Source organism: Euphorbia lathyris, chromosome 1 (assembly GCF_963576675.1).
Source record: "Euphorbia lathyris chromosome 1, ddEupLath1.1, whole genome shotgun sequence".
In the NCBI taxonomy this organism is placed as follows: Eukaryota; Viridiplantae; Streptophyta; class Magnoliopsida; order Malpighiales; family Euphorbiaceae; genus Euphorbia; species Euphorbia lathyris.
In genome coordinates this window covers 55,002,508-55,017,940 of record NC_088910.1, presented here as the reverse complement: position 1 = coordinate 55,017,940, position 15,433 = coordinate 55,002,508, and the positions used below count along the sequence as shown (strand labels likewise).

Sequence of the window (15,433 nt, the reverse complement as noted above, 5' to 3'; positions counted from 1 at the left end):
AGTCGTTTCTAATTGATCCAGAAAATGCCACGGCCAGGACTGCTGGGATTTTTCCACGAAAAACGGCTAAGCATACTAGTCATATCTGTGCAAAATAGAACGGCTAAGCATACGCTCATAATAAATGTAGGAATCGACTGAAGTACCGATTTAATCAGAACTTCTTTCCCGACTCGTGACAAAAATTTCTCCTTCCAGTTTGTAATACGTTGTCTGACCCTATCTTTGATATAACCGAACGTATTGAGTCTATTCCTGTCAACCTCAATTGGGGCTCCTAGATACAAGTCATGGTCACTGACTTCCTTAACCCCCAACACCTCCATTACCTGATCTCGATGGAAGCTAGTGGTGTTTTTGCTAAATAGAACGGTTGATTTCTGATAATTTACTTTCTGTCCAGAAGCCAACTCATAAATGTGTAAGCAATTTTGTACGATCGAGGCCTCCATATGAATAGCTCGGAAGAACAGTAAACAATCGTCTGCAAAAAATAGGTGCAAGACCCTTGGCGCATTTCTAGCAATCTGACATCCATGAATTCGACCCAATCTTTCCTGAGAAGATAGAAGGATCGAGAGCCCCTCATCGCAAATTAGAAACAGAAAAGGTGATAAAGGGTCACCTTGTCTTAGTCCCCGCGTTGGTGTGATTGGGCCAATTTCCATTCCCCCATGTGCAATAGTGTACTTAACCGACGTCACTCCCATCATAATCCAATTCGATCCATCTATCCGGAAAACCCAACTTTGACATCATCTCCCGAAGAAATGACCACTCGACTCTATCATAAGCTTTACTCATGTCGAGCTTTAAAGTCGCCAGCTCGTATCTCCCTTGTTTCAAACCTTTTAGCTTATGGATAGCCTCATATACAACTATGATGTTGTCGGTGATCAGACGCCCTGACAGAAATGCACTCTGATTCTCAGAAAGAATGGATGGCAATACCTTCTTCAATCTCTGTGCTAGCATTTTCGATACAATCTTAAAGAGGACATTGCATAGTGAAATAAGTCTAAGATCTGTTACTACCTCCACATCTTTCTTCTTCGGAATTAGCACAATTAGCGTATCATTCAGGTTGGGAGAAATACCGGTGTCCTGAAGAAACGATAGGCAAGCCGCTGTTACATCTTCCCCCACTATGTTCCAAAAATGTTGGTAAAAAGCTGGATTTAAGCCATCCAGACCCAGGCTATTGTCCGGGTGAATTGAAAAACACCCCTCTCTGACCTCCTCCGCTGTAAACGGGCATGAGAGCAATATTTTCTCATCTTCTGAGCTCCTAATTGAGACGCGGGATAATATCTCATGAGCCTGACTCCCAGTGTTGGTAAAAATATCCTCAAGATAATTGAATAACAGGTCCTCCAGCCCCTTGCCCTTACTGCACTAGTTGTTTGTGGAGTCTTTCAAAGCCGTTACCGTATTGTTGTGTCTTCGTGTTGATGCATGGGCATGGAAGTAACCGGAGTTACAGTCGCCTTTGCTCAACCACAATATCTTCGCGCGCCGTCTCCAAAACTCGGCCTGCTGGTGCAGAGTAACAGCATACCGATTCAAAATTGCCAAATATAAGTTCGTGTTGTACCTGTCTGATCGGCCTTTTAAATCCGCTAATTTCCTACGCTGCTCCACCAACGTTTTATTGAAATTCATCTCTAATGAAGGACTCCATATACTTAGTGCCTCAGAACATCGTGTAATCTTACCCAAGATACCATAGGTCCCCCTGTCTCCCAAGCCCGTTGAACAACTGATCCACACCGCCCTTCTGTTAACCAGCAATTCTCAAATCGGAAACGTTTAACTGAGCCGCTTCTGACCCAAGTTTAAATTCCACTAGTAGTGCCGAGTGATCAGACCCGACGGTAATTACATTGCTGAGAGTCGCATGGTGAAACTGTTCTTTCCACTTTGGATTGACGAGAGCTCTATCTAGACATTCCTCAATCCATCTTTCTGACCCCCGACTGGTTTCCTTAGTAAAACGGTGACCTCTCATATACATGCTAGCCAATTCGCAATCATCAATAACTGATTGAAAACCTTCCATTAATCAATTCGGATGTCAAGGCATAATTTTGTATTATATCAAACTAGTAAAATTAGTACTTTTAATATATTTTAAAGATTAGAATTTATAAATTAAAAGTATAGAATATATTTTCTAGAATTTATGATTTATAAATTGGAGTCTAGATTTTTAAAATTATGGTGTAAAATCATAATATATAAAAAATAATGGCATATTAAGAATTAAGTTTGGTGATATGACTTAGTTGTAATTTTGTACTTAATTATGATATTCATGTATTTGATCCTTTTTTTTCCAAAATCACATTTTTTTGGAGTTTTCTCTCTCTACAAATTTTCTCTCTCCTAACCAAAAAACACCTAAATGATCTCAAAACGAAAATTTTCAAGAATTAAAGTTCTTTAGAATATCATTAACTCTTCGAATTTTTTATTTTGAGACCGTCAACGGTCGTTTTGAAACGTTAAGTGGACACCTGTGTTAAAAAATGTAATGTTCAATGGCCATACTATTAAGAATTGAAGTTCAGTGACCACAATGTTAAATGGGTAAAGTTCAGTGGCCATTGGTGTAATTTACCCTCAATAAATCTGATTATGTATAGGTCATATATCACACATTAAAGCAAAGTTCAATTTACAAGAACACTCTATGACGAGATTACTAACACATGCATCTTGCTCCTAATTCTAAAAGTCTTAATCTCCAAGAGACTAATTTGTCGGAATCTTAAATTAAAATTTGAGGAGTTTGTGTCACACCCGATCCTAAACGACATCGGTTCCGATGGTGACAAGATAACGAATGCCTACAAATTCAAAATGCAAACTTATTCTCTACGAAAATGACCCATCACTTCTTAAATGTAAAAATTATCAATTTCATTCTATCAAATTATTTTATAACTTATTAGAGAAAATACATGGTCTACCAATAGAGTTCCATTGCTACTATCCAGAGAAAATACCACCCACACTTATTTGCAACTCATTAATTTTATGTAGTCTCAGCCCCCACCCAGAGTCATGGACAACTCCTTTCTCTTCTTCTCTGGTGTAGTTACTAGAATTTTTTTTGCATAGTTGTTGTCCTGCAAATGGAATCCTATAGCAACATTAGGCTTTTGAATTCTAATTATGTTGTTCTCTTATAATAAAGTAATTTGATGCATCTCTCCAAAAATGGTTGCTTCTGGAATCTCAGCTTTCCATGACAACCTTTTTTTCCAGATCTATGATTGGATCTTAACTATTAGTTTAATTTTTTAGTTCAATTGGTTCATGACATGATATCATAGTCGGGTATTCGAGTCCTGACAAAGTTTCTGTCTCTTTTTTCTTTTCAAGTATCCAATTCTTCAACTCTCCGCCACCACCATTATCGCCACTCAACTTCTGATCTAGCTTTCTAATCAGGTTTACTTAGAGGAGAAAGAATAAAGTTTACCTTCCTTCTTTCTCCTCTCATTTATGTTTAGCTTGAGATCTATTTTTTGTTGTTAGTTTGAAGTTTATATTCCTTATCGAACTTTCTTTTCCGTCAGATCTACACTTGTTAGCTATATTTTTTTCATTTATTCTTTTTTTGGTCTTTACAAGAGCGAAAAATGTTCATCTTATCCGTAGATCCAGAGATCTGCGTGGTTGCAAAAAAGGACTCAAATCCGAACGTCCGAAAGAGCCTAGACTACAGTGTTTTTCAAACGGAATTCGACTTACGAAAAGGATATGATTCATATTTTTGTTGTATTTGTATTTTTTATTATTGCTCTTTGTAGTATATTTTCTCCCCTTTGTGGGTCTTGTACTGGTTGTAGCATGTATGAATATGAAATTTAATTCCTTTTAATTTTATGTTGTATCTGTATTTTTTAATCTAATGGAATGATGTATGACATTTTTATCAAAAAAAAAACACACACACATGATATGATGGATCTGTGTTCTATTCATATAGTAAAAGCAACTGCTACAAAATTGTAAACGGTTTGACACGACCCATTTAATAAATGGGTTGGCACTACCCAAGTCATTTATACGGATTGAGTCATTTAACCCGATCAGCTAATTTAAGTACAATTAAATTTAAAATTCATTAGACTTCACTTCATTATAATCTAGTTGAAATTCCATAATCTCATTACACGGGGAAACATAGGGAAGCATGAGAAATAAAAAAAAATGAAAAATGAACAAAAAAAATGAAAAATAGGAAAGTAAAAAAACAAAAGAAAAATGCGACAAACTAAAAAAACATAAAAAGAAAGGAAAATTATAGGAAAACATGAAAAACACAAAAAGCGAGGAAACGGATAAAAAAGGAAAAAAAAAGTCGACAAAAACAAAAAAAAATGTAAAATCATGAAAATATAGGGGGAACGAAAAAAGATAACACGTGACAAGGTATGAACGTGAAAACGAAAAAACTTGAAAAAAATGATAAAACATAAAAATGAGGAAACGTGAAAAACACAAAAAAAAAAAAACAAATAATTTGTTTTACCGTTTTTAATGTTCCCGTTTTTTTGCATTTCATATTTTCCTTGTTTTCCCATTTTTTCCCATATTTCTCGTTTTTTTTTTCCTATTTTTTTTCTTTCTTCTCATTTTTCGAGTTTTTTCAAATTTTCATGTTTATATTGTTTTCTGGGTTTTCACGGTTTTCTCGTTTTTCATGTTTTCTATTTTTTCCGCTTTTCATGTTTTTTCATATTTTTCTGTATTTTCGTTTATTTCACTCATTTTTACTGTTTTTCATTGTTTTGGTGTTTTTTATGGGGTTTTTCTTTCGTTCACATTTATTTCGTTTTCCCGTTTTTACAGTTTTCCATGTTTTTCTTGTTTTTTTCTAGTTTCCCAGTTTTCATGGGTTTTTCGTTTTTCCTCATTTTCTCATGTTTTACATTTTTTTTTGTTTCGTTTTTCATGTTTTTTTCTTTTTTTTTTGTTTCTCTCGTTTTCCTATTTTTCACGTTTTTTTTTCTATTTTCACTTTTATTTAGTTTTATACATTTTCATGTTTTTTCGGTTTTTTCATTTTTTCTCATTTTAGCAGGTTTTCATGTTTCCACAAATTGTTAGATAGATTAATAGGTCAACCCAATTAACTCGTGATCCAACCCGTTTATTTATGAGTTAATTGTGTCTCATTTATAACCGAAACAATAAATGGATAAGTCAGTCCTAATTCGTTTAATTGTGAATTACTCGAGTCGTAAATAGATCATAATCCATGTTAACAACCCGCATCATGTCTGCTCACTTCTCGTAACTTTTGTTTGTTTTATAATTCTAATACTCGAAAAATTCACTATACCACTTCTCTATCATATCTACTTTAAATTAATTAAAACCATGAATTCAATTAATAAATAGGAATTAATGGAATTAAATACTTAGATAAAAAATATTGAAACCCAAATTAATTGTGGGTATAACATATCTTAATATAGGAATTGGCTTGTTTTTGGAAAAACATGGGAGGACAGGACTGGTGAAAAATACATATAGGAATCAAATTCCATATCTTGTGAAGAAGAAATGAGTGTTTTGACCAGCAAAAAGGAGGTGGAGATTCTATTCTATTGTCAAATACAAGTTGGCTTTACAAATTGGAATATTCAAAACAAGTGACCTATGCTTCCATCATAACTTAAGCTACACTAATTAAGAACTACCTCCTCCTTGTCAACAAATTCAACAGCAGAATCATTTGTTTTGTTAGGCTCTTAGATTACTCCAGCCACTTCAAATTGGCCCATAGACCCTATCTAGACCATGAACCAAAGCGTTTATTATTATTATTATATATTATAAATATATGTGTTTTTCTATATTAAATCATTTTATATTATTATTTTTAGATAGTTAATACATATTTTAATTTAATTTATATAATAATTTGTTTATTAACAAATAAAAAATATAAAGATACAAATCCGATTAGTATCTTTATATTGGATAAAAGACAATAATAAAGATACTAATACCTAACTCTCTCTTTTCCAATCTTGTATATTGGATAAAAGACAATAATAAATACTCCATCCATCGGATAAATACTGGCTCCATTTCTTTGTAGGTCGCTTTTTAAAACAAAATAATCTCAATTTTATTCTAAATTTTATTCTAGTTAATATCTTTTCAGTCATAGTAAAAACTCAGAGAGAGTAATAATAAAAACAAGACAACAGAATAAGTTATATAATCAAGAGCAACAAGAAATTACATTTCAAGAATCCTCATAGTGACATTCATAATATCTGTTATATGTTCAAGGATAACGAAAACAGACAGCAAAAAATGTCTGCGTTCAGTTACATTATAATCCAAGAAAAAAAAAGCTGTAAAAATTATTACATGAATTTTCCGAAGAACAAATGATTCTAACAACTTGCAGAAGGGGAAGGAAACCCCATAAACCCAAAAAATGAATTCTCCACAACTCTTGACCTAGTAATTTTAAATTTCTCTAATGGTATAAAACTTGTTCTTTTCTTTACGAAACTATCAAGACACAAAAGAAAACTCCCTAAAGTCAAAATTTTCTACTTCTGAATCTACAATAATGCGATTACGGGTTGAGGCTGTCAAAATAGTAAAGATCGCATCAAGTATTGATAATGAAGAAGTAGCAGATTTTAACTTATGACACAATCTTGGTAATAAGGGTGACTCTGGTTTATGTACCTTTCCCACATAGGCTTGTATCTGGCAATGGCCAATTTTAGCCATGGTTTCATGTTTCCATTATAGTGAATAACTGCAGCACTTTCAATCAACCGGTTGTCTATGTTCATATCATACCCTAGTCCTAACACATGCCATCTTCGATCAAGCGGCTCTGTTAGTCCATAAAATGCCAGAAGTGCAGGAGGAAGTGTTCCCAGCTTCCACAGCGTTCGATCAACATTTTGCTCCTGCCAATAGTGATATAGTGTAGTGACGTTGGCCTTCCTCCATGCAATCAAATCAAAAACATTCATACCAAATGCCCAACCACACGCCTGTGGGTCAAACTTCGAGCTAATGATTGGGTTTGAGAAATTGAGATACTTATAGTACCGATGATATGCTTCCAGACAAGTTTCCACAGCTCCGTTGACATTTCCGTGCAAATCCAATGAGAAGAGTTGTGTAAGATCCTTCTGAACAACAACATCGTCGTCAAGGAAAACTATCTTTTCCAAATGCGGATAGATCTCAGGGATGTAAAACCGAAGATGGTTCATCAAAGACAGGTACTTTGGATTTCGTAGTTTTGGTTCAACCTTCATATCTTGATACCCTGAATAATAAAATCCCCTTGATTCTTCATCTAGAAGCTGTTTGATGACAGGAGCATAAGAAGCATTCAACCAAGAGAACTCTTCTACATTCTTCACTTCTACAGTTGCCCCTTTGAAGTCATTGATATGGAACCATGCCTGCATAGCTCCATAGCTCACTCCGTTTGTGACTATATGGAAGACTATCTGTTTCGGATGTTCGGCATTGGAGATTGTGGAGTTGACAACCACTGAGGTTGCAAGAACATTGTCTGAAAATATGCAGAAGTGATAAAGATTGTTATCCACAAGTCTAGGGGAGTTTCTCATCTCCTCTGCAAGGCCTTGAAGAGGCGGCTTCATAAGCCAATCAGTTGTAAGCTTCAGTTTTAAGCAATGGAGGCTCTTTGGTATAGCTTCGGCTGCCAATTGCCCGAACACCGTACTCTGAACTGTTGCTGCATTTGCACGTTCTTCAAGGGCTTGAATATGAGATTTCATTGTCATTATTGTTGTTGCCACATCATAATGAGCATCTTGTGCCTTGAATATTAGATGTGATAGGCTAATGATTATTGGCTCTGCTTCCTCTAATGTTATGGGCTGCCCTCTCATGGCTGCTTTTGAGAGCAAGAGTTGACAACTTCTGATCTTTTTACTCAACTCCCATGCAAGGTGGAGATTATTGTGCTCTTTTGCAATAATCACATAAGCCTTGGCAAGTGTCATCTGCTCAGCCAGCTGCCTCGAAAACGACGTAGCACTTAATATTTCAGTGGTGAAGTTCAAACCCTCATGATTAACTGGTTCAGATCTTTCAATGTTCTCCTGGAAAAATGAATGTCAGTATAAGCGTATTTTCACATAAAACTACAACGTTACCATTTGATTGCATACAACTGCTATAAACAAAACAACTTATGGATTTATTCAAAGAATTGATCATCTAAAAGTTAATATGTACAGTTATGCTTATGCATTTAAAACAAGAATGACATTTAGGAAAATAATATGTGATTAATTAAGGATTTCCTACAGGTACCTAGCTTCCCCAGCCATTTTCCTTGACAAAAACATTGAGCTTAACCTACGATAGAGTGAGATGTATGCTAATGCAATATAAGTTTGCCTCAAATATAAAACAATGATTTGCTACTGCATTCTGATTAACAAAAACTGATAAATTCAAAGTTGGGATATAATTGTCTCACTAGATAAAATTAAAGCATCGTCTTAAAAATGAGTTGCAAAATTGAAAAGGTTCATATAGCTGGATTATGACACATAAAAGAAGCCCATAGTCTTCATCAAAGAAAGGAAAAAGAATAAGACACTGCAATAACGACTACTACTTAAAAAGTTTAGCACTTCTGGCAGAAATTGGCAAATTGCACAAAAATCAATAACTGCAGCACCTAAGCCTTAAGCCTGATAAATTTAACACCCATGTGCTAAAGTAGCTTTCTATGATTTTAATCTCGTATAGACTAAATCATGTGAAAAAGATGAAACAAAATCTTTAACTATATCCTGATCATAAACAAAGAAGCTTCAGTAGCCAAATACATAATGTTAATGGCTTGGAGGGAATGACAAAATGCCGGTAAGCTCTCAGCATAACAAGACCAAGAATTACTGCAAGCAATATCATCCTCCTAATAGAGAATCCTATGGCCTGCAAAAGGATATACTGAAACGAGTATAGAACCATTTCATGAAAAACTATTCTGATTTTAATTAATGGTAAGAGGTGTGCCTTCAGCAAATTAAAGTACAGTGGTGCCACTACTTGGAGACTCATAGGGGGCTTGCCCTTTTTTGTGTGTGTGTTATGTATAATTTGATACTTTATATGGTTCATATTGCATTCAGTTGTCCCACCTAAAACTTGCAACTGTTCCAACTTCAAAATACAAACTTTGTCCTGATATATACTTGTGAATAAATTCTATTAACTCTCTCTTATTATTTGGCCCTCCTGAAAAAAGTAGCCTGGTACTGCCACTGCTAGAGTAGTTAGTAACCTAGTAAAGAAGAAAAAGCATCGCTTCCTTGAGGGCTGTAATAGAGTTCAAATGAAACAAATCTCGGAGTTTGAAGTGACCTAATCTTACAATTTCTAATATTGCAGAACTAAAACCATTGAGGAATTTCAGAGAGAAAAGTGTGTTAAAATGCTTCCACTCAGTTTTAATGTATAAAAGCATTGAAGCAGTAAAAAGATGCATTGGCAAAATGGAATGATGTAAAATGGAGCAGCTGTTGATATGAGAACCTAAGAGTGGCAGGCACAAGAAAGTGAGTAGGGATTTCTTTCTATGGCGGGCACTTATTTTAGTCTCATCTATACGAAATCAATGTGAAGAGCATGAAATTAACACATTCTGGAGCAGCAGCTAACTAATTGAAATGAGCATGAGTACAAATTCAAGAGCATTAGTCATATTCCTCTATTAAATAAAAAGGATGCTTCTGAAAGTAGTCCATATAGATAAGCTGCCAGTATAATCCTGAGCAGGATAATGTAATGCCCTGTAAGAATTTAAGGGTCACAGCTTTTAAATCTGCTAAAATAACTAATACTGACTCTGAATTCTGAAAGAATACATGTAGCTAGTATGTCGTTGAGAATTTAAATTCCTTCCCTATGAATCAAATACTACCATTGATTAAAGAATGAAATGCTTCTATGCTCTTCATGTCTAAAACAAGCTATTTATTAAATTATGGCACCAAATATCTATTTGCATACAATGCAGTGCTACAGACTAAGTGATGAGTAAGAAACATGGAATAATCTTATGCTAGAAGGTCAAAACTATAATGTGCTTAAATTTATCTACATCCAAAGCCATAATGCTTCGTTCAAAACGGTAGGCGTCCGTAATATAATTGTAATAAAATCATAATTATTCCAATATCACAAATTTGAGTTCAATGGTAAACCAAATATGATTCCAAAATCAACAAATTTGTGCATTTTAAAAAATTAAGATCACATGAATTATATGAAAGCACATTAGTTATATGAATGCCATTAGATGATTTAAAGCAAAAAATTGCACTGTCAAGTTATTGAAATGAACCCTAATTGATTGGCTTCTATTTGGTTCAAGAGAAATAGTGGTGAGGAAAGCAAGGGTATGAATTTGAAGTTTGAACCCCTGACTGGCTGCTGCAATACGAATTAACCTCACTATATACCAGAAATTCAATCCAGGAATAATGTCAGGTAATTAAAATCAAGCATGACAACATATATTAATATGTACACAAATTTCCCTAAACATGAATCATTACAAAGCAAAAACTTGTAGTTCATAAAGGAAGAAGGAATCGAAGTACTAAAGTTATCACTAAAATAGCAAGATCAGAGGGATAATTCATTCACTTTTGGCAAACTAAACACATAAATCCAAGTTACAGAAATACAAAAGATTGAAAATCTTTGAAATTTACCTCAACGGGCTGGTTAATCTGATCTTCATGTTGATAATGATGGAATACAAACAAAACTAGTCCGGCAGTCAAGAACATCCCAAGAAGAGTCCAGATCCATTGCGATAACCTCCTTCTAACCGGGCGCCGGTAATCGGCAGCCCGCCTCCGCATCTTTAGTCGATCCGCTCTCCACAATTCACCACCAATTCAAGATTCGAAATCCGAGCATATCCGAGATAAGCAATACAGTGAATACGCAATTAAAACGTCACCATTGAACTAATTGTCAACATCACATCGACATAGACAAAGTTGGAAAGAATCAAGAGTTGAAAATAAAAAGAAAAGGGACAAAAATACCAATCAAAAGAAGCAATAATAGAAATGATTAGTGATCAGGAAACCGGGCAAGGCATTATAGAGTTGGAAATCAAGATTGGGTTAAAATGGTAAGAAAGAAAAGTGATAATGATCTAGGTCTTGTTGTGTTATAGGAGAGTGAATGAACAGTGAAGGAAGAAGAAACTTTTAAGAAATTGAGCATTTAACCATTGAATTGAATTGAATGAATGTGGGTTTGGTGGAGTTGAAATCTTTCTATGGACTAGAAAGTGAAAGTTTTAGGAAGAGGGAAAGCAACGAGACCATGGAATATAATTGGCCACCACCACATGTGACTCTGATTTTCTTTCCCATATACCTTCCTTCCTTGCCTCCGCCTCTATCAAAATTACTTCATCATTTTCGCAATCTTTTTATATATATTTATCTATTGCTGTAATAATCAATAAAAAAAAAAGAAAAATTAAGATATTTTCATTATACATAGTCCTTTTAGTTTTTTCGTTAAAATGTCATCCATCAATTCCATTTCAATTTATAACTCCACATTTTATCAAATTATTCGTAGTAAAAAACGTATCATACGCAGAATACGAAATTTTTATATTAATTAAATAAATAAACTTTTTTTATTATTATGATATTCGAATTCAATTATTTATTAGGCTATGATAATTCAAGATATCTTATTAAATCGTCTTAAGTTAACGAGTTCTTATATTTCAATCTCGTAATAACCCGTCAAAACATTTAATCAATTTATTTTTCATTCTTTCATTGTATACGATGTTAACTTAGATCGAGATTTTTATAAACAATTTAGGTTCGAGATAACATGTTTCTAAGCAACAATTTGTAACGAGAAAACAAATAAAATAATCCAGATATAAATAAACAAATAAAAATGGAACTTTTATTAATAAAAGATAAACATAATATTACATTTTTACAAAGATCTGTCTAACTATTTTCGCTTTTATTACAGTTAAAAAAATATGGCGAATCCGAAGGTCTGCACGTTAATGTCGGAGGTACATGGAGTCCTCGCTTTAAATCCAAATGCTACTTTTAATATTCCCAAAAGGTCGATCAAAACCCACATTCTATTCGGGGATATTTTTTTTTTACAAGTGACCAATTTTAGTCTCGTTACAAGTCCACAGATTTCAAGCTCGGGACAGTGTCCAAACAAGTCAAGGCGAAGTCCATCCGGGTCCAAAAAAGTCTGAATCCATTATTCAGTCTGAGTCCAATTTGGGCCGGGCCCATTAAGCAAGTGAGAAATCCAGTCCAAGGCCCAAATTTGAGGCCCATTTTAAAAAAGAAGCAGATTCAAAACTTGGGCAGCAAAGCCCAAAAGTCCCACTCACAAGCAAGAATGAAGGATGAGAGGAACTCACATGTACAAGCACAGTGACCATGTGATTATCAACAGATGGCGTTTGGTTCACAAGGGGTAAGGGAAAAGGAATCAAGAAATGGAAACTAAAGGAAAGGAAAGGAATAACCATTAATTTCCCTATGTGTTTGGATATGTTTAGGAAATGGAATGGGGTAAAGGGAATCCAATTCCCTAGAGAGCATGGGGTAATGGCTTAACCTGAAGTGGGGTAATGGCTTAACCTAAAGTGGGTAAAGGGAATGGGTTTTTTTTTATAAACAAACAAGAACAAAGGGAATGAAACCCTCCCATTCCTAAAGACCTCAAACCAAACGCCCCTTTAGTAATTTAAGGCTTTATTTTTACTTCTTTGTTTTACTATAAATATGAGTGGGACTAGCATGTACAGGAGGTCCCCAAGTGGGGAGACCAAAGGGAAAGGGAAATACACGAGAATCTAAGTTGCGGTAGTGGAATGCAATTGAATTAAAATAAACGAGACTCTAAAGTTCGCACCATCAAAGATTAGACAGTATGAAAACCGGGAAGGCTTGAAAGAATCAGTGCGGATTCGGCGTCAATGGCTAAACGCGAAAAATGAGATATTCCTAACACCTCTTGTCCATGCAACTAGGGGTATTCATAGGTCAATCCAATGGTTATTGAATATAAAAACCAATCAAATCCGATCAATTGAGAAATTTATGGATTGATGCTAAATAACCTATCCAATCCATAAATACTCTATAAAATTGGATTGGGTTGGTTTGGGTTTGGATTGGTTGTTAACAAGGGACAATTACAAAACTAGCACCTTTTTGGGGGTTAGTTTTCATTTCTAACACACTTTCAAAATCTCACCAAAACTAACACATTTCATTAACTAATTTCCAACCTTACCCTCATCTCTAACACTCCGCTCCCGCTCTTCAATATTCGAACTTCCATCACTCTAACCTAACACCCATCTATTCATCTCTCTAACTTTCCGGCGATTCATTGGCCGATTCTGTACATTTCATCCGGCGAATCTCTGTTACTTGGAGTTGACATGGCGAGAACACAAAGCTCAGACAACGAATCGAACTCAGAAGGAAGAACGAAAAAGAGGGTAAATAACTTGACTTTACATTTGCGTTTCTCTCTTCTATTGCATGTACATTTGTTGTGTTTGAGAAGGAACATTTCGTTTCGTTTCGTTTCGTTTCGTTTACTGCTTCTGGTGTTAGGGTTTTTTCTGGGTTCATCTGGTGTTAGGAAGTCATTCGGTTTGGTTGAAATTCGTCGATGTGTATGTTCATCGGCAACCTAATTGTAGATAGCACATATTCATAGACAGCCTAATGGCCGATAGAACATCCATAACGACGATATACTGCCGCTATAATATTCATATCGTCGATCAGTTTGCCGATAGAACTTTCATATCGTCGTTATAATGCCGATAGAACATTCATATCGACGTTATATTGCCGATAGAACATTCATATCGACGTTATATTGCCGATAACTCTCTTATTCTAGCATACGCTAGCTCATTCTAGGTCAACGTTATAATTAGCTTGATTTTATGTTCCCTGATGATATGTCTACAACATTTTTCAGCATGATCGTGTAGACAAGAGGAAGAGAGATGAGCATGCCTCTCCGTCGAAGAAGAAATCCAAGAAGAAACCTGCATATAAATACAAAAAAGCATTTGGAACGGAAAGCGTCATCACGGTTAGGTGTAACCTACAAGCAGTAGAACAGATAAAGGGGTTGTTAACATCAGACCAACTAAATCTATTTAGGAAGAGTTGCTTCGGTCAGTACTTGGAAATGACCAATACAGTATTTGAAGGAGTCCTATGCCACACCGTTTTAACAAGGGAGATCATACGTGAAGACCTCAAACCCAGGGAGCTTTGCTTCAGAGTTAGAGGTGTTGAGTTAAGATTTGGGGATTGGGAGTTTGGACTCCTAAGTGGGTTACGGTTTGGGGACATGGAAGCATTTCTGGAAAGGTTCAGTGGGATAAAGAAGCCATATAGATTTAGGAATAAGTTTTTTCCAGGCATCCCTACACCATCCTATAAAGACGTGGAAACAATTATGCTGCAAACTATTTGGAAGGATCAGTCTGACCAGGATGCAGTTTCATTTGCCATGTTGTATTTTGCCATTGGCTGTGTGTTGGATAACACTCGGAAAAAAAAAGTTCTTCGTTGGGTGTTGGAACTTGCTGAATTTCCAAGATTGTTTAACGAGTTCCCGTAGGGTGTTTGTGGCTGGGATGTGACCTACAGGTCTCTTGTTAATGGAATAGATGGTGGAAAAGACCGAATTGATCAATTGATCGCTTATAGGGAGAATTTAAGGATTAACCGTGTCTCATACAACCTATATGGTTTTGCATACGTATTTCAGGTATGATGTGTGTATATTCTGTATACTAGAAATGTTGGTCATAGGCATAAATAATGAATTGGACCTTTGTTGCAGGCTTGGTTGTTGGAAGTATGGGATGCCACCCGGACATGGTATGAGAAGAAAGGCACTCGCATCCCACGATGGCTACGATGGAAAAAGACCGCTATCGCTAAATTGCCCAAAGTCCTAACCATTTTTGAAGTAAGTTGACCAAGCATTGTGCCTATATGTGTCACTATTGTGCTATACATCTGACTGATTTGTTTATTTGTACATTTGTATTGTATTTTTAGTCGGGTGTAAAACCAAATGCCATAAAACTTACAGCTGAAGACACCGAGAAAGAAAGCTCATGGTATGATCATCTAGTAAACCATGTGGATGGTCTGCATTGTAATTATGACCATGTCTTTGCCGATTTGGAAAAGGTGCAAGAGGAGGAAAAAGGGCAAGAGGCTGCAAAGGGGAAGGAGGTGGAAGAAGAGGGGAAAGAGGAGCAAGAGGATGAAGGTATGGAAAAGGAGGAACAGGAGGGATTGGGTACATATGA

General features: G+C 35.5%; 1 protein-coding gene and 1 long non-coding RNA gene across 2 annotated transcripts; one reads left to right on the top strand and one right to left on the bottom strand.

The window, feature by feature from the left end:
* Window positions 1-6,335: 6,335 nt before the first annotated feature.
* LOC136233758 (hexosyltransferase GAUT11) lies at window positions 6,336-11,462 on the bottom strand. Its single transcript, XM_066023453.1, has 2 exons — window positions 10,767-11,462; window positions 6,336-8,135 (listed from the first exon to the last, which is right to left on the bottom strand). Exons 1-2 carry the CDS (start codon window positions 10,917-10,919, stop codon window positions 6,681-6,683), a joined length of 1,608 nt encoding a protein of 535 aa, XP_065879525.1. The 5' UTR covers window positions 10,920-11,462; the 3' UTR covers window positions 6,336-6,680.
* A 3,286-nt stretch (window positions 11,463-14,748) lies between these two features.
* On the top strand, window positions 14,749-15,197 carry LOC136203493 (uncharacterized). The gene is made up of 3 exons (XR_010674873.1): window positions 14,749-14,880; window positions 14,956-15,084; window positions 15,177-15,197. It is a non-coding gene; the product is annotated as an uncharacterized lncRNA (long non-coding RNA).
* The last annotated feature ends 236 nt before the right edge of the window (window positions 15,198-15,433 follow it).